Consider the following 24,394-nt stretch of genomic DNA (forward strand, 5'->3'; position numbering starts at 1 on the left):
TATTTAATTAGTCATGTGTGAGGTTTGTGAAAATGGGTCCTATACAAATGTAAGGCAATTTTGCACTAGCCACAATGTCTTTCTGAGCTGTTCCCAAGTTCTGAATTTAGTTGCATGCTAGGCATTTAAAGAAGACTCAGAAGTTATTTATTTTTGGTGGGAAATGGTGTCTCAACAAAATGGCCAACCAGTGTGAAATTCCTCATATTTGGAGATGCTTTTGTGAAATGAAATGGTTGCACAGAAGGCTTGTTTTAGGTTCAAAAATGGTGCCTGCATGCAGAAAATAGTTTTGTACAGTTGCCCGTACAGCAGAGTTTGATAATGTAAGCTTTTTTTTTTTTTTCATAAAAAATGGTTTGAAAAAAATCTGGACAATATACAAAAAAAACTCTCATTCTCACCGAACGGAGGAAACATTTGAAGCTAGCTATAATTCTTAAGAATAATTATTCTTGTCCTCAAGAACCTCCCTTTGCACACTGCTATGAAGCTGTTATACTAAATGCTCTTACCTAGTTATTTTCTTGAGTTCATGTGGGAAAAAAAACCTTCAGCTTTTGGTGTCTGTGGTGCAGGTTGGTAGCTCCTTTCTGACCAATTCAGTTTTGATTACTTCCTGAAAACATCTTGGGCTGAGAATTGATGTCATACCCTTAGAAGTGCTTAAATTGCCAATGACAAAATAGTATCATTGTCCAAGTATCATCACAGGTTTGCTAGCATAGACATCACACCCTAGAAGTCTCACTAACACACACTCTTGCTCACATATTAATTTTGTAATATGTACTCCCCCTCTGCTGCCATTTTTGCTATACTACATAGTGAAACAATTATGAAGACTTTATTTCTGTAAATGTATGGGTAGGTTTCAAAAGGAAGAAACTATAATATAACCTTTTTACATATTCAGGTGACAGAGTCATTGATGTAGGGTCAGAATGGCGAACGTTCAGCAATGACAAAGCAACCAAAGACCCATCCCGAGTTGGAGACACCCAGAATCCTCTCCTGAGTGATGGAGACTTGACTACAATGATTGGCAAGGTAAGATATTTAATCATACAATTTCTTTCTGTTTAATGCACAAAACAAGAAGTTTTGATCCAGCCCTTTATTTCATAATCCAAAAAATAAAATAAATAATAACAGTACAGGCGGTTCCCATGTTATGAACAAGATTGGTTCTGTAAGTTTGTTCTTAAGTTGAATTTGCTGGTAAGTCAGAACAGGTGCATTTTTATAGTGCAACTCCAGTCAAAAATGTGTATTTTTTAAAGCTTTGGATATTATAGAAAAGGGCTAACATCCCTGTGGAGTTTGTTTTGCTGTCTGTGCCCCTTTTCAGAAGATTCCATCTCCCTTTCTGTCGCCATATAACAATTAATGCTGCGCTTTGTTGTGAGACTTAAGACTGTATTATAATTTGATTACATTAATTCCTTAATCGATGGATCCTTGACTAATGTTTGCTTTGTCAGCTGATCAGATCTTTCCTTAGGTGACTTGGAGTTGGAGTTGAGATGCTTGGAAATGCATTCCATCTCAGCTGTATCATCCTTGAAACTGTCACATTGGCATAATGCTTTGCTTATCTTTGGTACAATTGTGGAGCTTCCTGTTTTTGCCACCGTGATCTTCCATTCTCAGGAGAATAGGACTGTAGGCAGTTCCTTCATGAAGATGCTAAATGCTCAGAGGAGGAATAGTCTTTGAAAAATGAGTAAAAGCAATGGTTGGGACAACATTGTACCATAATAAAATACATATCTGACTTCTATGGGAAGCCTTTATGATGACATATTCTGTTTCTGTACATAGGTGTTACCTGTCAGATTCATATGTAATAAGTAGGGTGGTGCAGTCCCATATAGGCTTCTAATACTGATAAGATAAGCAAAACTATAACAGCTACCTAAAGGCTGTACCATTTGTAATTTTTAATTATCTTATTACTGAGAAATTATAAAAGGTGCTGGTTAGAACATATTTGAGTGCCTCCCCTTCTCCACCCATCACACACAAAAAGGCTCTTAATATATTAGACTCATATTCAATGAGTTCTGATGTTTTGTGAACCCTTCTTCTGCAGGGCACAGGGGCAGCCAGTTTTGATGAATTTGGGAATTCAAAGTATCAAAACCGCAGGACCATGAGCAGTTCTGATCGCGCAATGATGAACGCATTCAAAGAAATTGCCAGCATGGCCGACAGAATCAACCTCCCCCGAAATATAGTTGTAAGTTCATGCCTCTTTCTCTTAAATTGTTCTGGCGTTTACTTAGTTAGCATAATATAATGAGCACATGAATTTTTGATATTATTGCTAATTAAATGGCCCGGAGTTAATTAAATTTTGTCTGCTTGCTTCGAAGGATCGAACAAATAATTTATTCAAGCAAGTGTATGAACAGAAGAGCCTGAAGGGAAGAAGTAATGATGCCATTGCCTCCGCTTGTCTCTACATTGCCTGCAGACAAGAGGGGGTTCCTAGGACATTTAAAGGTAAGCTAGCAGTACTGTGAGCGTCCAAATACTCTCCACTGCCATATGTCTGACTGGTGCAAATGGCCACTGTATTTTTTATTGGCCAGGAACAGTTAAACTAATCCTCTAATTCTATGAGCTGACTTTGTTTTCTATGAGCTTCCCTTTTGCAAAGGTGAATATGTTATTCTGTTAAATGTAGGACTTCGAATGATTGGATAGAAATTGGCCAGATGGATGATGTTTAGATGTGCCCAGAAATGTATGTGTTAAGTAGATGAGGGTGGGCAAGGGGCATGTCCTGTTAAGTACATTACAACTTTCTACAACAAGGAAATTTTCAAAAGACAGTTTAGAGCAAACTGCAACTGACATATGTTAGCACAATTTCTGCTTATATAGAACTCTTTCTGGAATGTTTTTGAATGCTTGGTAGCATAATATTGTTCACCTTTCCTTAAAACTTCAATGATTTCTACAGTACTTGCTTTAAGTCTGTAGAAATGTAACCTGTGTTGTATTTTAGGCCTCTAGAATATTTTTCAGCACCCATATATTATTTGTTTTCTTGTGTATAGCTGCTGATACATTACATAAAGTGAATTATGTGTTTGTTGTATGAAAATATAAGTGGCTGACCATGGGAATATTAAGGAATGAAGCAGGGGAAATTGGCCTTAATTAGTGGTAATCTCACTAGTGTTTTTTTTTGGTATTTATTTAGAAATATGTGCTGTCTCAAGAATTTCCAAAAAGGAAATAGGCCGGTGTTTTAAGCTCATCTTGAAAGCCTTGGAAACCAGTGTGGATTTGATCACAACTGGAGATTTCATGTCCAGATTTTGTTCAAACTTGGGTCTTCCTAAGCAAGTCCAGATGGCTGCAACACACATTGCTCGCAAAGCAGTGGAATTGGACCTGGTTCCTGGGAGGAGCCCCATCTCAGTTGCAGCTGCAGCTATTTATATGGCTTCACAGGCCTCAGCAGAGAAGAGGACTCAGAAAGGTAACATTGCTACTAAATCTTGCTTCCTTTATGCCAGGAGTAGCCATTCCTCTGAAACGAGGAGGCTCTCTTACATGATAGAATTGGCTGGTGTTCAAGTTTTGGTCTTAGAGATACCGTGTTCATTGGCTGTATTACTTCACATTTCGGGTTTAATTATGTGGCTGTTGTTTGCCCAGCCAGAGTCCAATGTGCTGTGGACATCATAGCTCTTTTGCTTAGAATTCACTCACTTGGCTTCGCCTACACCAAATTATATGGTCAGAGTCAGTGATGACAGAAACGTATCTCTTTGTAAAAAAATTATAAGCAAGAGACCCCTCTTATTATTTTAGATCTGAAGCAGATTCCATGGGCTTCTGACTATCAGCCCATTTTTACAGTTGCCATTTCCCTCAAATGGTTTGGCTTCTTTGCGTGACATCGACTAGTGAGGTGTCCTTTTCTCTAGTGTGGGAAGATCCCCTGGACACTTCAAAACTCTTGTAGTTGCTGCTGAATTTGAACAACAGCTGTAGTGGTTCATGAAAAGAGGATGGCATTCAACCTGAGTTTTAAAAAATAGACCCTTGAAGCTCAGTATCAGAGAAGCTTGCAAAGAACTGGCTCAACAGAACCTTTTTGGGCAAATTCCAGTCCCAATGAAGGACATGGAGGAGTGTCCAGACCCCACTGCTTCTTAAAACTGCGGGTCCTAATCCCAAATAATCTCCTTGGTTCAGTGTTGGGGTCATAAAAAGTTGACAGTGATAAAAGGTTTCTGAACAGCACTCATTTACACCAATCTGTTGGCAACAGCAGTCAATGTTTACAGTGGACTCTGCAGAAAATGCTTGTTGTACTTCATAAAAAGGAAAATCAGCCTATTTGGCAAGTATTGCAAATTCTGATTCCTTATCAGTAAATGTTTGGTTTTATACTTATTTATATACCTATATACTTGGGGTCATGTTAAAAATTTTGGAGCAGAAAGGAGTCATGAGTGGAAAGAGTTTAAGAAGCTCTGTTTTAAGCAACAATTGAGAACCGTAGTGCTTCCCAGCTACTAGTCCACAGTTCCAAACATCCTGTATTTTTACATATGCATAACTGAAAGGCCACTCCTAGGGCCTCATCACAACAACAACAACAACAACAAAGAACACGTCAAACTACTCTGGGACTTCCGAGTTCAGACTGACAGAGTTTTGGAGCACAATACTCCTGATCTCACGATTGTGTTAAAAAACAAAAGTATGGATCGTCAATGTTGCAATCCCAGATGATAGCAGGATTGAAGAGAAACAACTGGAAAAGCTGACATAATATGAGGATTTAAAGATTGAACTGCAAAGACTCTGGCACAAGCCAGTCAAGGTGGTTCCAGTGGTGATCGGCACACTGGGTGCCGTGCCTAAAGACCTTGGCCTGCACTTAAACCCAATTGGCACTGACAAAATTGCCATCTGGCAGCTGCAGAAGGCCACTTTACTGGGATCTGCACGCATTATTCGTCAATACATCACACAGTCCTAGACACTTGGAAAGTGTGATCCAATACAACAGCCAGCAGAGTGTGATCCAATACAACAGCCAGCAGAGTGATCTTGTCTGCTGTGGACTCATAATGTTGTGTTTCTAATAATAATAATAATAATAATAATAATAATAATAATAATACTTTATTTATATTCCGCTCTATCTCCCTGGAGGGACTCGGGACGGATTCCAAATATAAAAGGCAAACATTCAGTGCCCGAACACAACAACAATACATCCATATTAACAAAATTTAAACAACTCAACATATAAACACGAATTATGACTTAACAACTAAAATTAAATAAAACACAGCCTGTTATAACCGACATAAAACAAAACATCAAACATTGAATAGAAAAAACAATTTGCCAGTTCCTTGGGCAAGTAAATTGATCATGCTAACCAGAGAATGAATCCACTTCAAATCCCGTTGCTGCCTCCTGCAGAATTCTGGGGTTTGTAGTTTAGGGAGGAACTTTAACCGCCTTACTAAACTACAAACCCCAGAATTCTGCAGGAGGCAGAAACTGGATTTACAGTGGATTCATTCGCTAGTGTGGTGAAGTGGCTAGTTTACAGCAAAAATACTTGCATTTTGAATTAGATTCAGAATTAACTGGAAATAAATGGCAGCGTTTGAGCACAAGCAGTAAGGTCAGTTTTCAAGCTGGGTGTCCTAGGAAAATTTTCATTTCATTATTATTATTTGATACACAAGATTAGAACACAGCAAACAAGATCATTATGCTGTCTTTTGTATTTGATCACACGTTGGACACTTCCCAAGTGTGTAGGACTGTGTGATGTATCGGGGAATAATGTGTGCAGATCTTAGTAGGGTGGCTTTTTGCAGCTGACAGATGGTAATTCTGTCAGCTCCTATTGTGTTTAAGTGCAGTCCAAGGTCTTTAAGCACCAGGACTACCTTTATTGGCTTGTGCCAGAGCCATCCCAGTTCAGTCTTTAAATACTCGTATCATGTAAGCTTTTCCAGTTGCTTCTCATCAATTCTGCTTTTGCCTGGGATTGCAATATCAACAATCCATACTTTGTTTTTTTCCCATGATCATGAGGTCAGGAGTATTGTGCTCCAAAACTGTCAGTCTGGATTTGGAACTCCCAACATAGTTTTACGTGTTAACCCCCCCCCCCCCCACAAACATCATCATCATCGTCATCATTATTGTTTATATTGTTTATATTAGACATTAGACTAGCACCATCTCTAATGGTATTCCGCAAAAAAGTGAAGACCTGGTTGTTTGAGCAGGCGTTCGAATAATCAGTGTAATGATTGGTAATGAACATAGGAATGGAACAATGGATGACAAATCTGGATTATATTTTTGATGATTTGACGATAGTGAAAGGTTATTGTAGTAATTGTTTATTAATTGTGTAATGTGTTAGGTTGTTAACTGTTTTTTACACTGTAGCATTGAACTTTTGCTGTTCTTATTTATTGTGAACCGCCGTGAGTCGCCTTCGGGCTGAGAACAGCGGTATATAAGCAAAGTAAATAAATAAATAATATATCCCACTTTTTATCTCCACAAGGAGACTGTAATCACTACTTTGCTCCCTGGTTTATGTTGAGGTTTCTGGAAAGTAATCTGTTTCTCAAAGCAGTTTCGCAGACCGTCAAGAACTGTGTGTTCAAGATGCATCACTATTTACTAATTTAAGAATAATGCTTCCTGAAAACTAACACCTTACCTCCCTTTGCTTTTGTTTCAGAAATTGGAGACATCGCTGGCGTTGCTGACGTTACAATCAGGCAATCATATCGGCTGATTTACCCAAGGGCTCCAGATCTGTTCCCATCAGATTTCAAATTTGACACCCCAGTGGACAAACTGCCACAGCTGTAAAATTGATAAGGTTGTTTCTAAGGTTTTTTAAAATCTTTTTTTTTACTTACAATGGTGTATAAAAGCAGTACAGCTGAGCCTTCAAGTTGTGGAACTGATTAAAGGATGTGGGGATAAAGAGAGAAAGAAGTTGGAGCACACATTCCACTTGTAAACAAGATACTTTTGTGGCATATTTTATGTATATATTAGTGAAAGTAACTATTTAACAACCACTGCAAAAAACTTCATGTCCTATTGTATGTACTGAATTTTTTTTGTAGAGACCTAGTAAAATGTATTTTGGAAAATGTGTCAAATTCTACTCCTTGAATAAACAGTTTTCCAAAAACATGTACTGTCTTACAAGTTTCAATTTATGTGACCTTATTCTAAATAAATACAGCCTTGGAAAAAGTAAAACATTTATTTAGTTTTCTATTGAACTGTATCTTGTTCAAGTTCCCTGATAAGTATTATTTTGATTAAACATGGTATGTACTGGAAGACAGTCTGAACCAGAGAAAACATGCTCTTCTGTTTTGAAAATGGAAGCATAGGTTTGAACTGTTATATGTAAATTGCTTGATTTTCAAGCACTCGTGAATGGCAACTTCTGATTTCTTTAATTACACTATGTAACAAAATTTGATTTTTTTCCCTGTTCCTAGTTTGAAAGTGTTATTTCCTGTTTAATTGTGCACTACTTGCTCCAGAAATTTCATTTCTGTGACTGCCACAAACAATGTTAAATTGGTTGTAACTCTTATGAGATGCTCATTGAATAACCAGCAAAATGTGCTGCAGGATGTCTCGCAAAAACAAAGTTTCTGCAGTTTAATAAACCTTTTCCATGTTTCAATGATAGAACCAATTAGGAAATAACATTTATAACCCAGGAACAAAAATCATGTTACATAGTGCTACTGCTTGGTTTAGAGTACTTCAGAATGTCTGTTCTTATCCTGTAAATATGGTTTTTTTAAAAAAAGTGTTTAGGATATCATTCGGCTCCACTAAAACACTAGTACACCGTTACTAATAAGGCATGTATGTAGGCCAGAATCATGTATAGTAGGGGTCCCTAAACTACAGCCCATGGGCCGTATGCGGCCCGCCGTGGGCATTTCTCTGGCCTGCCTGGCCTGGCCTGGCCACGCCCACCCGGTGCTGCTTCACCAATTTCGGACACCCTCTGCTCCGGCCGCTCTCCCTGTGTGGAAGGGAGAAGTCTCCCAGCTGGGTCCTCTGCAGTTGGGAGGCTTCTGCCTTCCACACAGGGAGAGCGGCTGGAGCAGAGGGTGTCCCAAAGTGATGGAGCAGCACTGGGTGGCCGTGGCCAGGGAACGCCGGCTTCCCTGGCCACGCCCACCCGGCACCACTGCTCCAGCTGCTCTATTCTCCGCGGCCACGAGGCACCTCCCGCTCCACTCCCTGCCGCGCCGGGAGAACAAGCCCCCGCAGCACCGCTGTGAAAAGGTTTGGGACATTTGGAGCATCAGTGCCAAGTTTGCAGGTGAACTATAAATCCCAGCAAATACAACCCCCAAAGCCACCAGTGTTCACATTTGGACATATTGAGTATCGGTGCCAAGTTTGGTCCAGATCTATCATTGAGTCCACAGTGATTCATGGAGGCAGGTGAACTACAACTCCAAAACCAAAGGACACTGCCCACCAAACCCTTCCATTATTTTCTGTTGGTCATGGGAGAACTGTGTGCCAAGTTTGGTTCAATTCCATCGTTGGTGGGGTTCAAAATGCTCTGCGATTGTAGTTGAACTATAAATCCCAGTAACGACAACTCCCAAATGACAAAATCAATTTTTTGTGTGAAGGACATACATTGGGTTGTTAGGTGTCGTGTCCAAAATTGGTGTCAATTCGTCCAGTGGTTTTTGAGTTCTGTTAATCCCACAAATGAACATTACATTTTATTTATATAGAAATGTGGGTTTTTGTTTTTTGATTTTTTGGGGGGGGGGGTGGGGGGAGGGTTGCACTGCAAATAATATATGTGCAGAGTGCATAGGAATTCATTATTTTTTTCAAATTATAATCCGGCCCTCCAACAGTTTGCGGGACTGTAACCCGGCCCTCTGTTCAAAAAGTTTGGGGGGGGGGACCCCTGATGTATAGGATCCAGAAGCACCATAGCTATGGTGCTACAGTGAATCCTGGTCCTTCTGCCCCACTTACTGGGAAGCAGTCACTGCAAGTGACAGACATAAATACCATGGAATTATATTTAATAGCACAGAGTTGTACTAACCCTGTAATGCCATCTGGAGGTACTGATTAATTACTTGATATGATAAATTTGTAAGCCAAATTTCAGTAAATATTACCAGGGCGTTTTGCAATATTAATATTAATCAGAAAAATTGCAACACTCAAATATAGTATCTAATGAACCTGGATCTGAGAACTCCATGAGAGCAAAGTTAGAAGTGTTAAAGAGCTGAGTTGGGAGCAGTCACTTTCAGGTTGTATGCAAGGATTACTGCTGATCTCTCTCAGGTATTATTGCCTTCATGGGGAATGGCTTCATTAAAAGGGGAAAAAATGCTTAGGCGTCCCTACCCCGGCTAAATATGTATGTATGTATTAAAAGTATTGTTATATTACTTCACCTATATATCACCTGCGTACAGATATTTCTAGTTTAGGTGAGGTCAGTTCTGCAAATCTTGATAGGTCAGGATAAACAGAATGGATAAGACTATTCCTGTTGGATATGTAGGCTATTCTCTAAACCTAGTGTGAGTACTTGCAATAGGTTTAAGGGCTATTTTTTGCCCCAGGATTCTTTGAGATGTACAATTTCCAAAACTATCCCCCAGTCCATGTTGAAGTGCCTGAATATGCATTCCTAAGTAGAGGCCCACAGCAACTAAAAATTCTCTGGAGTGGCTCTGTTGGGAGTTTCCAACAGATCACACAACCTCTGAGGATGACTGCCATAGGTGCAGGTGAAACGTCAGGAGAGAATGCTTCTAGAACATGGCCACATAGCCCGAATAACCTACAACCCAGTGATTCTACCCATGAATGCCTTCGACAATACAATGCTCAACTAGCTCATCTCAGAAGTCAAGCCACAAAGAAATGCTTATTATAAGTAGAATCTGACATTTACCTCTCACTATCATGATAGTTCTGATTAGATTTTATAAGTTGTGTACTGTGAATTGTGGGCAAACAGGCAAAGATGATTTAAATTAGCCCAATTGCTATTAAGTGTGTGCAAGAAGTGCAAAACCGTTCCTTATGGCCTACTGGTAAGCAATATGATAGAATGTTGGAAATAAGCAGGAGTAAGGATTGCAACAATATTTTGATGGATGTGAATTTAAAATAGAACCCCTTTGTCCCTAGAAACCATCTGCCTCATTTTGGAGACAGCTTAATTTAGGCCAGTGCTATTTTTGTTTTCTCACTGCTCCAGCAGCATTCTTAAGCCATAATAGTATGAGCGAGGGAGTGTAGATGGTAGAAAGAAGTCTGAGTTTATTTAGATCTTGAATCTGCTCAGCATGGAAGCTGACATTATACATTTTAAAAACAAAACAAAATTCAGCAACATAATACATCAGCTCTATTCTTCTGGAAGCTTCATCTCCATGAAATGTCAAGTTTACAGTCTTTACCTGGATTCTTAAGAGCCAGATTCAGGATTGTTTGCTACAGTATTACCAAAAATGGCATCCTTCTGGTAGTTTTCTACAGTGATGTTTTCCCAAGCACTGGCTCTTCAGTATCATCTTGTTGATTTTTTTCTAGCAATTATGCTGTGGAAGCATGAGCCAAAAAACCACCTTAACTAAACAGCCAAGACTTAGAAGTTATGTATCCCATTAGTAAATACTTCTTCCTGCATGACATCATAGCAGTCATGAAGAGGTTTTTAAGTTAATATTTTGCAATATTCCCACTCCTCTAACAAGATATTCCACTGCCATTTCAGTTTCATTACTTAACTAATCATAACCCTAACATAATTCTAAGAAGCTGCAGTTTGAGTGGAAAACGAATTGACCCTCAAGTACTTTCTCCAAATTCTAAACAGTAACACATACTGGCCACATAGCCCGTGCAATGGGTTAAAGCGCTGAGCTACTGAACTTGCCAAATGAAAGGCTGGCAGTTCGAATCCAGGGAATGGGATGAGTTCCCACTGTTAGGCCCAGTTTCTGCCAACCTAGCAGTTTGAAAACATGCATATGTGAGTAGATCAATAGGTACCACTTTGGCAGGAAGGTAATGGTGCTCCATGCAGTCATGCTGGCCACATGACCACGGAGGCATCTACGGACACCGGCTCTTCGGCTTAGAAATGGAGATGAGCAACATCCTTCAGTTGGACATGACTAGACTTAATGTCAAGGGAAAACATACACCTTGGTGAAGCCCTCCTTGTATAGCAGCTGCTTGCTCTTAATTGCTTGTGTCTTACACACAGCGAAACACCTGAGGTATAGAAGTTGAACATTTGTGCAATCTTTTGCTTTTCAAACGGCAATCAAGACTAGTATTCCAAGTCCTTTGAAGATAATCAGGAGATAATCACTGACAAACCACTGATTAAGGCAAGGAGAGCTGCTTTAAAAACCAGAGGATACAGTCAAAACCATGCTGGATACTGAAATAACCTGTTCCTATTTCAAGAAGTTACTCTGATATTCTTCCAAGCAGGCTTCCATTGAGACATCTCAGGAATTTAAGAAGCTATGCCAGCCAATGGGCTGTTCCTATCACATACATGTACACACCTCCAAGGCACACAATCAGATGACTATAATAGAGGATCTCAACTCAGTTTTACTTTGGCTTTCAATTTCACCTCTGAACACTGCTCAAGGGTCTGAGCCGAAATCATTTACTACCAGAGGTTTAGCTATGCTATGAGAGCTGTTCAGCAGTGAAACTCTCTGCCCCGGAGTGTGGTGGAGGCTCCTTCTTCGGAGGCTTTTAAACATAGGCTGGATGGCCATCTGTCTGGAGTACTTTGAATGCGATTTTCCTGCTTCTTGGCAGGAGGTTGTACTGGATGGCCCATGAGGTATCTTCCAACTCAAGGATTCTATGCAGCTCTGTGTACGTTGTCAGTGGACCATGGTTGCCTGAGTTACTTCAACAACCAGTAATTGATCCAGGTTTAAATACTAGATTCTCCCCCGCCTTGAAAAAAGAAAAGGTAATACAAATAAAGTTCTACATACATCATTTTTATCGAAAGAAAGATCAAATCCACAAGAGTATAGAATTCAAATCCAAAAATCATGTTTTCATATACAAATGTCACTAGTTCAATTTTAATCTGATAGTTAACTGCAAGACAGTTTGTAGTATTACATTGTTAAAGGCACGTTTCATTTTAATGCATAGTGTACCATTCTAAAATATCCTAGTTTCTTTACAAAGTGCTTCAGCAGCCACATACAAGTATAGCAAAATATATTTACAATCTAGAGTTTAAAATCTGAGTTTGCCTAAATGTTTCAAAACTAGATAAAATTAGTGCTTTCTTTTCAGCTTAATGGTGTGAACATACCCTGCCTCTAATGCTTTTGCTTATGATTCACTTAAGATTATGAACATTTCTGTACAAGATGTACTTACAAAAGAGGTTATTTCTGTAGGACTTTTACCTGCGAAGCACCTGTTTGGGACCCAGCTGTCTCTAGCACAAATTTGGAAGGGGAAGGGGCTAGCAGACTGTACCTCAGGTGTGTAGTGTTTTCTCTCATTAGAAAAAAAGGCTATTTGTCCTCGAAAAGAAATAACATCCTGAGAACAAGCTAAATGGTACTATTTCTTAGTACCAGTTTACAAATATTCCTAACTTTGTAAAAAAAAGAGTGACTATGTTATTCATTGTCCCTTTTGGGAAAACTTACACATGTACATTAGTCTAGTGATTCCGTTATACTTTGTAGTTTTGTGGGCCTCTGAAAATATCCAAGTCAAACCAAATGCTATTTTAGTGGGAGAAGGGATGAACCTTAGACTATAAAAGAATTGGAGTCTCATTATTTCCATTCAAAGTCAGCATGGTTAATTAAGTGATTGCTATTTATTTTAAGGGAGAAACATTCCAGTACGATCAGTAAGTATGAGTGACTTTATACCTCACACAAATTCTTCATTCTAGTCTAGCTGGGGATGAGGCAGATAGCAGGAACCAATTTCAAGAAGATGGGGAAAGTGGAATGTCATTTTCCACAGCCAAACTTAAGCAGAGTATTTGTCAATAGTTACATAGGTCTGTACGGAGCACACAGTATCTGGTCAAAGACATTTTAACTTTTGAGGTACAGCATTGTGTTAAGAGGCTTAAAATATACATGTTTTTATCAAAAATATTTATACATTCTCTTGCAACATATTGCTTTTACCCTTATTTTCAGTTAATTGCCAATGAAAATGATGGAATTTAGCGGCTTGAAAGATGTATAAAAGTACATTTCCCTATTAAATCTGAATTCAACAATACATTCACGGAGCCCACTGGACAAAAACTTAAAGGAAGTGGTACACAGTTCACCTGTATCTTGAAACAAAAATATACCAGAAATCCCAAATGCACATGTATATTACATGTATACGCAAAGGATCCTTGTTCTTTAAAGATGATATGGTAACACTAAATCAGCAAATGTAAGATGACCAACATGGCTAGGCAGTAGATTTTAGGAAATCAGTATTATGTATTACATAATGTGGAACAGTTATGACTTCTAAAGAACAGAACAATGATTGTACTTTGGGGGGGGGGGGGGAAGGGCGGGGGATATACACACTGAAAGTAGATCCAGTTAGGACCGGGGAGACATTCTAAATTATTTACATTCTTCTTATCTGCTGGTTGTTTCTGAACAGTGTTTAAATAAAAGGCATAATTTGTTTGGCATGTGACTTTGGTAAACGTTTCAGGATTTGACCCACTCCCCCTTGTTTTAGAAATGGAAGCACTTATATTGTTTGTTTTACGTAAGTAAGGCTTTTAAACAACTCCCCCAATAAATACCATAACAAGCTTACAAAATAAGGCATCATTTGTAAATCCTCATTATTTTTTAAAGTCAAGTCAATAATGTGCTTAACAGTTTTTCGGCCTGTAAATTTTTGGATTTTATAACCATTTTTTACTTGTAAAGGACTGACAGCTTTTGCCTCCTTCCATTAAAACGTGGCCTGGACAGATGGTTATCAGTCTAGATCAGTTTCTGGTTGCTGTTCCACTTCTTAAAGGCATGTTTTTTCTCCAATGTTTTCTGCTGTGAAAAAATAAAGATACAGTACAAGCGTGTGCCCATATGAGAATGGGTCAGGGCCTGTACCCACCAATTCAGCTTAAGGAGCTGCACAAAAATTGCTTTCCAGTGCTCAAGATTAAAATATATATATATACAAAAACAAAGAGGCCAGACCTCGTGTGTATTAAAAACAGTACTTTTACAAAAAAAATCTTCATATGATTTAAAAATCAGAAGCTACAGGCAGCACAGAGCCCAATCCAGAGACTGGTCCTGTTCTCAACAAGGGAGGGAAGTGGGAGAATGCTGTTTCTGATGAACCTATCGGCTACGATTTCACAGTGTCTAAAGGATTAACACCAGTCTGCAATGTAGTCAAAGTCTCTGAACATGTCTTGCTGGTCTTCAGAAAGTATCCTAGGCTCCCGGGGTGGAGTGAGAATAGGTGCTTCTGAGGTAAATTCGTCATCAAAATTGCTAACATCTTCTCTTCCTCTTATGACGGGAACAAAAGGAGGCTTCACCTTCTTGGCAAGTAATGCGTTCCAGTCGATCAACTGTAAAGGAGAGGACAGGTTAAGCTCCCTGCTACAGGATATTGCCAGACCACAACCACACTTCCATTGTCACTCACCCGGAAAAAGTGATGCTTTTTGACATCTTCAGCATCCTTCTCGCCAGCACCAAGGCGTCGTTCTGGATTTCTCCTCAGAAGCTGAAAAGAGCATCAAGAACTTTGTCAAATGGAGACTCGAGTTTCCTGCTATGATTTCCTTGACTATCAAATTTTTGCTACAGATGGGTAAATTAAAAATGATCTTTAAGATACATGTCTTGCCTTTCCAATTGATTAAATAACACTCAGTACTAGTATATATTGCCTTTCAGCCCAGGGGCGATTTAGTGAAGCTTAAATCACAAACTAAACAAAGTAATATAAATAAAGCCTAACTAAATCCAAACCCATAGTAATTAAAATCAAACCCAACTCAATTCGTTAAACAACAATCAAGCAAAAACTGACATTACTAGGACTATTGGACAATCAAATGAAAAAAAGGAATGTGAGAGAATACTGCAAGAATATGCTTAAAAGTGGAAAATGACAGAGATGCCAACTATAGAAGACTGGATAGTAAATATACAGGAAATAACAGAAATGGACAAATTAACATTTTTGAAGGATAAATCATTGGAAACATTTTCAGAAGAATGGAAACCTATTATATCAATATAATCTGAGGAAAAGACTATCTACAGGTCTGGAGGCATAAACGGTTGGGATATTCACTTGTAAATGTTAAAGCAAACAGAAGTAAAAAATGCTACATTTCTAGAGAAACCCGACAAAAGAGAAGCTGGAAATCCACTTTTAACACTAATTTATGTGTATGTTTGTTGTTTTAGAGTTAGTGGTAGATATGTATGTTTGTTAATAATCATTGTCCAATTATATCTATGTTCATGTACTTATAAGTATCACTGCTTTTCTTTCTGTGTGTTTTATTGTCAAAAAATGTAATAAAAAATATTGGGAAAAAATCAAATTTAACTTGGAAAAATTAGTTCTAAATAAGGTACAGTGACACACAATACTCTCAATCTCATTTACAAGAAGCCATAATAAATCCAAACAGTCTTCCGCAGTAAATTACCTCCTGAATAAGGCCTCTTTGCAGAGTGAGCCGACACAAAAAGGTCACTCCAAATGACTGATGAACTGATAAAGGATGGGAAACCTCTGTATTCCATGAGCCAACATTCAGCGTACTTGAATTCTCTCTGCTTCTGTTTTGCTATACAACTGTTACTGCCTTACTCTCAGGCATCTCTTTTGGTCTTTTTCACATGCCTCTAGAAGGTAAGAGGGTACTGTTTCTGGCTGCTTTTACCAAGAGCACTGTACTACTAGTGATAATGGCCAGAAGAGTGAATGAAGGCAGTTTTATCCAGCAGGAGTGATGAGAGACCACAATGACTATGATGTTACACTTTGATAGGGCACCTAATTATTTTTACATTAAATTGATGTTTAAAGCTTTACAAAAAAACTCAATTGTTTTTCTTTATACACATGGTTAAAGATTAAATTAAAAAGGGAACATGCACACTTCAGTCACCACTCACCCGTCTCATGATAGAAATGGCTTCTGTAGAAAGGAAACGAGGGTATCTTACTTCATCATTTACAATACTGTCAAAAACCTCTTCTTCATCATCTCCTGGGAAAGGAGACTGGGGGAAAAAAACCATTTCCAGAAATTAACATTTTAATCTGTTTAGCTCACAATCCAGCAGCCAGATGAAAGTGACAGGCTAACAGTCCTGCATGCACCAGGTCCCTTCCAAATGTAGATCCAAATGCCCTCCACAGACAGATAAAGGAAATAGCTTTGTTTTGTGAAGCTTACCTCACCAACCAGCATTTCATAGATAAGAACACCGAGACCCCACCAGTCTACAGCTCTTGTATAAGATGTTTCTGTCAATACTTCTGGAGCAAGAAATTCTGGAGTGCCACAGAAAGTACTCGTTCTGTCACCAAATCCCATTCCTGCAAAGATTATTAATTAATTAAAATACTTATAACCCTAAAGTGGTATACAATAAAATTACTTTAACCAATAATATAAAAAGGAATTATCTATGTAAGACGCAAAGAATATTAAAAGTTTAATGCATCAAAACAAGACAGCTGAAGTAGTTTGAAATATTTTAAACTAGAGCACATGTGCAGATCTGAATAAAATAGGTAAGACCCACTTATTTGCAGACAATAACTTCCAAGACCCCTGTGGACACCTGAAACCACAGATAGTACCAAATCTTATATTTTCAAGCTTCGTTTGAACTTAACCCATTGAGTCAACTGTGCCCCCAAAACATAGGCTTTGGTACAGAGTTAAAGGGGGCTTGGAAACAACACTTCCTGTTTTCTGGAGGAGCCTCCCTCCCACCTACTACTGATCTGCCCTCAACATTTCTCTCCTAGGTTGTTGTAGGTTTTTCAGGCTGTATAGCCATGTTCTACAAGCATTCTCTCCTGACGTTTTGCCTGCATTGTGAAGACATTTCAGACCTCACAACCTCTGAGGATGCTTGCCATAGATGCAGGCGAAACGTCAAGAGAGAATGCTTCTAGAACATGGCCATACAGCCTGAAACACCTACAACAACCCTGTGATTCCAGCCATGAAAGCCTTCGACAATACACTTTCTCTCCTAGCTTCCTTGGATACGTGTACAGATGCCTGAAGGCAGGAGGTTAACCTCTGGGCTAAGTGTACCAAAGAGTCATACTGGAGGCCTCAGAAATGCTCACAAAGACTCCAAAAAGCAGGGACTATGGGCAAATGAAACCATAGAAAAGGGGGTCTTCCTGTAAGCTCCAAAGGATTTCCTAAAAACCATGTTTTGACTTGAACCTAGAATGACACCAGTGTTTGCACCTGCAGGACCTCTAGGAGACAATTATTCCACAACTGCATTGTCACAATAGTGATAGCCCTTTCCTATGCACTCTTGTACTATGTTGCTTCCAGAGGATGGCATCTCCGACAGATCCCAGTCAAGGATAGGCACGTCTTCAAGTATAAAATATTCAAAGCCATTTAGAGCTTTGAATGTCCTCACCAACATCATTAATTCAAATCCAATGTGTATGGAAGCAGGAGTAGCTCCTTTAATACTGGTGCTACATTGTTCCTACAGCAGAAGTGGACAACTGTGAAAAGCTAGGGGACCAACATAGTGCCAAAATCTTTCTCTATGGAGAGTGTTTCTGTATGTGTGTGTGTGTGTGGGGGGGGGGGGGGTTTGCCTTGTTTTTAGAGTCCCTGAGCTTAGAGAGGTTTTTTAATGTCTTCCTGGATTTTATTACAAAAATGTTTTACTGAGAACACACAACTGAGGTACATACCTGAAAACAACACCAACAACACAATAGCAACTCTGTGCCATTTAAATATGCTAGACAGAATTTGGATTAGAGATAATGAATCCGTAATACTGTCAAAAACATGCAAAAGAAAGCACACTCACAAAATATGGGTGCTTAATTAAACAATATTCATAGGACATAAATGGCTAGATACACAATCTTTCATAGAATTAATTCAGTGAATTGCTATGACCAAACAAAGATCTGAAGGGGAACTGCATCTTTTAGATACCAGACAGATGTGAGGATATGTTGTTTAAGGCTTTCATAGCTGGAATCACTGGGTTGCTGTGAGTTTTCTGGGCTGTATGTCCATGTTCCAGAAGCTTTCTTTCCTGACTTTTAACTCAGGCATCCTCAGAGATTGTGAGGTTTGTTGGAAACTAGGAAAGTAAGGTTTATATATCTGTGGAATATCCAGGGTGCAAGAAAGAACTTTTGTCTGAGGCAAGTGTGAATGTTGCAATTGACCGCTTTGATTAACACTGAATAGCCCTGCAGCTTCAAAGCCTAGCTGCTTCCTGCCTGGGGGAGACCTTTGTTGGGAGGTGTTAGCTGGTCCTGATTGTTTCCTGTCTGGAATTCACCTGTTTTTGAGTGTTGTTCTTTATTTACTGTCCTGTTTTTAGAGTTTTTTAATACTGGTAGAAAGGAGAAAATCATGAAAATGAATGAAATCTGGCTACCAGTATTTAAAAACTCTAAAACCAGGACTGTAAATAACAAACACTCAAAAACAGGGGAATTCCAGACAGGAAACAAGCAGGGCCAGATAATCACCTCCCAACAAAGATCTCCCCCAGGTAGGAAGCAGCTAGGCTTTGAATCTGCAGGGCTATTCAATGTTAATCAAAGTGGTCAATTGCAACATTCACACTTGCCTCAGACCAGGGTTCCTTCTCCCACCCTGGACATTCCACAAATATATAAACCCCACTTGCCTAGTTTCCAACAGACTTCACAGCCTCTGAGGATGCCTGACACAGATGTGGGTGAAACGTCAGGAGAGAATGCTCCTGGAACATGGCCATACAGCCTGGAAAACTCACAGCAACCTAGATGTGAGAAAGATTTCCATTGATAAACACCAAACACTTCTCCTCAGATAGTTGTTCTTTCCTTCACTTTAATTTTTTGCATGATCACCTATGCAAGCCAAATTATATGTGGGATTGCAAGAAACTAAAAGTAATCTTATCTCTAAATCACACAGCTGGTTATTTTTTCACCTGCCGCTCCCTTAAAAAAGTTAAGGGGAAAGAAGGAGGCTAGTTATGAGGTCTAGACCTCCCTTTACCTCCAGAGAGTTAAAAGTCAATAGCTAAAGGCCACAGGCCTATAGTTTCCTCTTCTATCTTTGCAACATACACTGGAAACCAGGAGAAAGGTGTAATGTAATTAAAACAAAGCAAGAAAGATAGATCATGACCTTCTCTATCTGCTCGTAGACAAAGCAAAATCTGAAACAGATGAATCTGAAACATTCTACAATGGCATGTTAAAAGTTAATGGGAGAAGAAAGGAAAGTGGAAAGGGGGAAGTGAGGACTGGAACTGCTTATCTGAGAGAGTACCTGATAAGAGTGGGCTGGCATTTCCATAAAAAGACTAACTGCGTGGTAATACATAACACTGGCAACTACTTTAGAAAAAAACTTACCCTCTTTGCAAAGACCAAAGTCAGCTATTTTCACAAAGCCTTCTGTATCCAGCAACAAGTTGTCTAGCTTTAAGTCCCTACAAAAAGAATTTAAACCATTTGTTATGGCCAGGTTTGAGCCACTAGAGAAATGCTATTTGCAAAAAATTAATCCTTTTTAAATAGTTTTCTTTTCTAAATTTAAGATATCTTAGTTTGGGGCAAGCAACCCTGGTTTTAGAAAGGTATTTTATGGCAGAGTTTTCTGCTTGCCAAGAAAAGCTAAATGTTTTTGTTTAATGTGAGCAACCACAGTACACAAGACAATCAAATACAGACAGCAGAATGTGAAGAATAACAGCAATCTGCATCTTCTGAATACTTACCTATAAACTATCTTGTGCTCATGTAAATACTGCAGTCCAAGAACCACGCACGCAGCATAAAATCTGTTCAGAAAGAAACAATGTGCTTGCTGTCACCACTCTAACAGTTTGTTATACCGTTGCAAAGAATAGCTTGAACAGAAACTGACTTCAAAAAAAATGTTAATGCTAAACAAGTGTCTCTTCCAATTAATTTGTTTTGAATAACAGTCTCTTCCTGTTCCTTTATTTTGATGTAAAAGTTTGCAGTAAAAACATAACTGAGTGGCAGGGCTTCAGATGCAGATGGACGGAAGTTCAGTTTTAGGGGTCCTCAGTTAGAGCAGGGGTCCTCAAACTTTTTAAACAGAGGGCCAGGTCACAGTCCCTCAAACTGTTGGAGGGCCGGATTATAATTTGAAAATACATGAATGAATTCCTATGCACAGTGCACATATTTTATTTGTAATGCAAAATCCACTTAAAAACAATACAATAATTAAAATGAAGAACAATTTTAACAAATTTAAATTTATTAGTATTTCAATGGGAAGTGTGGGCCTGTTTTTGGCTGATGAGATAGGATTGTTGTTGTTGTTGTGTACTTTCAAGTTGTTACAGACTTAGGTTGACCCTAAGCGAGGGCCGGGTAAATGACCTTGGAGGGCCGCATTCGGCCCCCGGGCCTTAGTTTGAGGACCCCTGAGTTAGAGGATCAGGTACTATTGGATTGGAAGGATCCTCCTTATCTGTCTTAGATTCTACACAGCCCCCACCAGCCTAAGTAGAGAATACCAAGCTATATCACTGCTAGACTCTCACTATATACTCTCACCCAACCTATTCAACTTGTATGCAGAACATGTGATGTGCAGGGCTTGACAAATGCAAGGCTGGAGTTAAAATTGCTGGAAGAAACATTAACAACCTTAGTATGCAGATGATACCACTGTGATGGCCGAAAGCGAGGAAGAGCCGTCTAACCAAGATGAAAGAAGAAAGTGCAAAAGTTGGGTTGCAGTTAAACATAAAAAACCAAGGTTATGGCAACAAGACTGATTGATAACTGGCAAACAGAGGGAGAAAACGTGTAGGCAGTGACAGACTTTGTATTTCTAAGTGACAGATTTTGTATTTCTAAGTGCAAAAATTACTGCATATGCAGACTGTAGCCAGGAAATCAGAAGACATTTACTTCTTGGGAGGAGAGCAATGACCAATCTTGATAAAATAGTGAAGAGTAGAGACTTCACACTGGCAACGAAGATCTGCATAGTCAAAGCAATGATAACCTATGGATGCAAGAGCTGGACCATAAGGAAGGCTGAGCAAAGGAAGATAGACGCTAGTGCTTTGGACCGTAATAAGATCCAACCAGTCCATACTTTGGGAAATAAAGCCCAACTGTTCATTGGAGGGAAGGATATTAGAGGCAAAGAAAAAGTACTTTGGTCAGATAAAGAGAAATCAGGAAAGCTTAGAGAAGACAATGATGTTGGGGAAAATTAAAGGAAAAAGAAAGAGGCAAGATGGATGGACTCTGAAGGAGCTGGGGGTGGTGACGGCTGACAGGGAGCTCTGGCGTGGGCTGGTCCATGAGGTCACAAAGATTCAGAAGCGACCAAACAAATAAACAACAACATCAACAGATCACTACTTCTTAAACTCCGGGTCTCAACCCCACATGTGGTCCCCCCTTAGATCAAAGTGGGACTTGCAAAAAATTTGACAATAGTAAAAAGTTTCTGAACACCACCTAGACATTTTCACCAATCTGATAGCAAAAACATACAATGTTTACAATGGACTTTGCAGAAAAAAGCTTAAGCTGTACACTACAAAAAAGTAAAAACAGCCCCTTTAGCAAGCTTTGTAAATGCTGATTTATTACCAGTATATGCTTAATTTTACACCTATTTTATATAGCCTACATAACTGGGGTCATGTCAAAGCTTTCAGGTCAAAAGGGGTCCCGAGTGGAAAAAGTCCTCTTTAAGCTACAATACCCTGCAGAAGGGGTATCAAAGACATTTTCATCAAGGGCCACATCAACCTTTACCTTCAAAAGGCCGTTGAATCCATGGAAAGAGATTCTGTGGATACAGAGGGTGAACCATATATATTTTTACATAGTGATTGGTTTTTGTTGGTTTTTTTTCATGTCAGGAGTGACTCCTGGTGTGAGAGAATTGGCCGTCTGCAAGGATGTTGCCCAGGGGACGCCTGGATGATTTGATGTTTTTATCATCCTTATGGGAGGCTTCTCTCATGTCCCCGCATGAGGAACTGGAGCTGATAGAGGGAGCTCATCCGCCTCTCCCCGGATTCGAACCTGCGACCTTCAGTCCTGCCGGCACAGAGGTTTAACCCACTGCGCCACTGGGGGCTCCTAGCATACCCCATTTCGGTTCCCAGATATTATTTAATGACAACTCCCATCACTTTTTATTATCTGCCATGAGAACTGGGATAATAATAACTGCAACCCCACAGCACTTGTGGCTCTAAGTTTGGGGAAAAGTTAAAGGTCATTTTAAAATCAGACATAATATCCACTAGCTCCGTATCTCAATTCAAACCCCACTAACCTGACTAAACAGAACGAACTCAGCCCTCCACATGCTACTGTATCACAACTCTCAAAAGCTCTGGTCATGATATCTAATTATGGGGAATACAGGAGTCATAGCCCAGTATGAGCCACAAAGAATGACATGGTGGGTCAGATATAGCCTGCAGGCCTTGAGTTTGACACATGCACCCTAACGGCACCAGATCCCAATTGATCATGGAAACTAAGCTAATTAATACTTGGATGGGAGACCACCAACAAACATTAGGTGCTGTAGGCTATATTCAGAGGAAAGAACTGACAAAACCACTTCTGAATATTCCTTGCACAAGAAAACCAATGAAATTTCTGGAATCCCCCACCTACAAGTTGAAAGGCAAGATTAATACACATGCAAATACACTCCTTGATAAAATTGTAAACACTTTATTGATAAACCAGGTATTTGAGTTCTGTAATTTATTTTTTTCAATCAGAAGTCATATTACAGTCAGCAACCAGTAGAGGCCTAGACATGGGTGACATCATAGTGGCCTACGTCTATTCCAAACTTCTTGGCTGTGAATTTTTTTTACATTTATACATTTTGTAAAGCTGTCTGGTTCATGCAATGGGCTTTGCACACATTATAGATGGTGACTAGATGATGTTACATGCTTTCATATCATTCTAAGGCAGAGAAGGAAATCAATTTCTCACCAACAGCCAGTATGTTTTATATTCGTAACACCTACGCTTGCTTCCATTTCCTTGGAGCCAAATCCTGAAACACGAGGTGGCTCCCAACCTAGTTGCATATATTGACATCGTCTCACAAAACAAACACATAGATCAGTTTACATCACCTGTCTGATTCTTATCAGAGCTGAGAACACTTACACTGCTCTTGGTTCAGAAAAGACATCGGTGTGTATATGCATCATCAGATCCCCACCAGCAGCATACTCCATGACAAAGCAGACGTGATCTTTGGTTTGGAAACAGGCAAAAAGATTCACCAGAAAGGGATGCCTTACACTGTTCACAGTTTCAAAAATCCGCTTTTCACACATGAGGCTGAAACAGAGAAAACATAATGAGGCCTAATCTTACTAATCTATGGTACAACAGAGAGAGGAAAAGGGAACCCAAGAAGAAGAATATTTACTTGTAGTTTGGAAAAAAATCAAGACATATATGTGAAGGGAATCACAATGCAGAACAGAGCGTTTCTAAAAACTGATTTCTTTGAGTCTTTTTCTCTCTGGTATCTTTATAGGACACACTATGAAGATATTTCAGTAAATAGAATTTTTAAAATCTGTAAGATCTTTCAAACTAAACTGATTCCTACTATTGTCAAGTAGACGAGAAAACTAACAGGTCTCTATGTACCAAGTATGGCTGGTGTTGGGCTCTCAGGAATATACATACTCCATCATTGAAACTGCCAACAGGCCAGAGATCAAAAAAGTTATATTTGGGACTATAACTTCCAGAATCCCCCAATCAGCGTATCTACTGGAGTAAAAGACTTAACTTTTTTTGTTTTTACAGAAGGGTCTTGACACATGTTATTGGTAGACAGATGAAACAGATGTATGTGCACACACTACTTGCCAGCATGTAGTGCATCTCTGTGTGCTTCTCAACCATACAGAGACGCACTGAAAATGATAATGGCTACAATCAACAGGAAACTAGATAAAAAGGCAGAAAGCAATCCCTTGGCCATAGGAAGTAAATGTGAACTAAAATGTGCCAAGGCCTGGAA

The 24,394-nt window shown here is 39.2% G+C and overlaps 3 protein-coding genes across 4 annotated transcripts in view; 1 reads left to right on the forward strand and 2 right to left on the reverse strand.

The window, feature by feature from the left end:
- GTF2B (general transcription factor IIB) overlaps positions 1 to 7,221 on the forward strand; it is a 28,922-nt gene extending 21,701 nt beyond the window's left edge. Inside the window, exons 3-7 of the mRNA XM_060773889.2 lie at positions 917 to 1,050; positions 2,096 to 2,242; positions 2,379 to 2,508; positions 3,215 to 3,496; positions 6,755 to 7,221. Of these exons, the coding sequence (XP_060629872.1) occupies positions 917 to 1,050; positions 2,096 to 2,242; positions 2,379 to 2,508; positions 3,215 to 3,496; positions 6,755 to 6,888 (827 nt within the window). The 3' untranslated portion in view covers positions 6,889 to 7,221. The remainder of the gene's footprint in view (positions 1 to 916; positions 1,051 to 2,095; positions 2,243 to 2,378; positions 2,509 to 3,214; positions 3,497 to 6,754) is intronic.
- Positions 1 to 24,394, reverse strand: part of LRRC8B (leucine rich repeat containing 8 VRAC subunit B) — a 345,263-nt gene that overhangs the window by 98,223 nt on the left and 222,646 nt on the right. The window lies entirely within an intron of this gene.
- The window catches only part of PKN2 (protein kinase N2), a 70,131-nt gene continuing 57,811 nt past the window's right edge, over positions 12,075 to 24,394 (reverse strand). For both annotated transcript variants that reach the window (XM_060773888.2, XM_067467777.1), the window contains exons 16-22: positions 23,521 to 23,697; positions 20,091 to 20,153; positions 19,726 to 19,802; positions 16,538 to 16,680; positions 16,254 to 16,361; positions 14,761 to 14,841; positions 12,075 to 14,683 (exon numbers count right to left, since the gene is read on the reverse strand). In XM_060773888.2, the coding sequence (XP_060629871.1) occupies positions 14,480 to 14,683; positions 14,761 to 14,841; positions 16,254 to 16,361; positions 16,538 to 16,680; positions 19,726 to 19,802; positions 20,091 to 20,153; positions 23,521 to 23,697 (853 nt within the window). In that variant the 3' untranslated portion in view covers positions 12,075 to 14,479. The remainder of the gene's footprint in view (positions 14,684 to 14,760; positions 14,842 to 16,253; positions 16,362 to 16,537; positions 16,681 to 19,725; positions 19,803 to 20,090; positions 20,154 to 23,520; positions 23,698 to 24,394) is intronic.

This window comes from Anolis sagrei, chromosome 4 (assembly GCF_037176765.1).
Source record: "Anolis sagrei isolate rAnoSag1 chromosome 4, rAnoSag1.mat, whole genome shotgun sequence".
NCBI lineage: Eukaryota > Metazoa > Chordata > Lepidosauria > Squamata > Dactyloidae > Anolis > Anolis sagrei.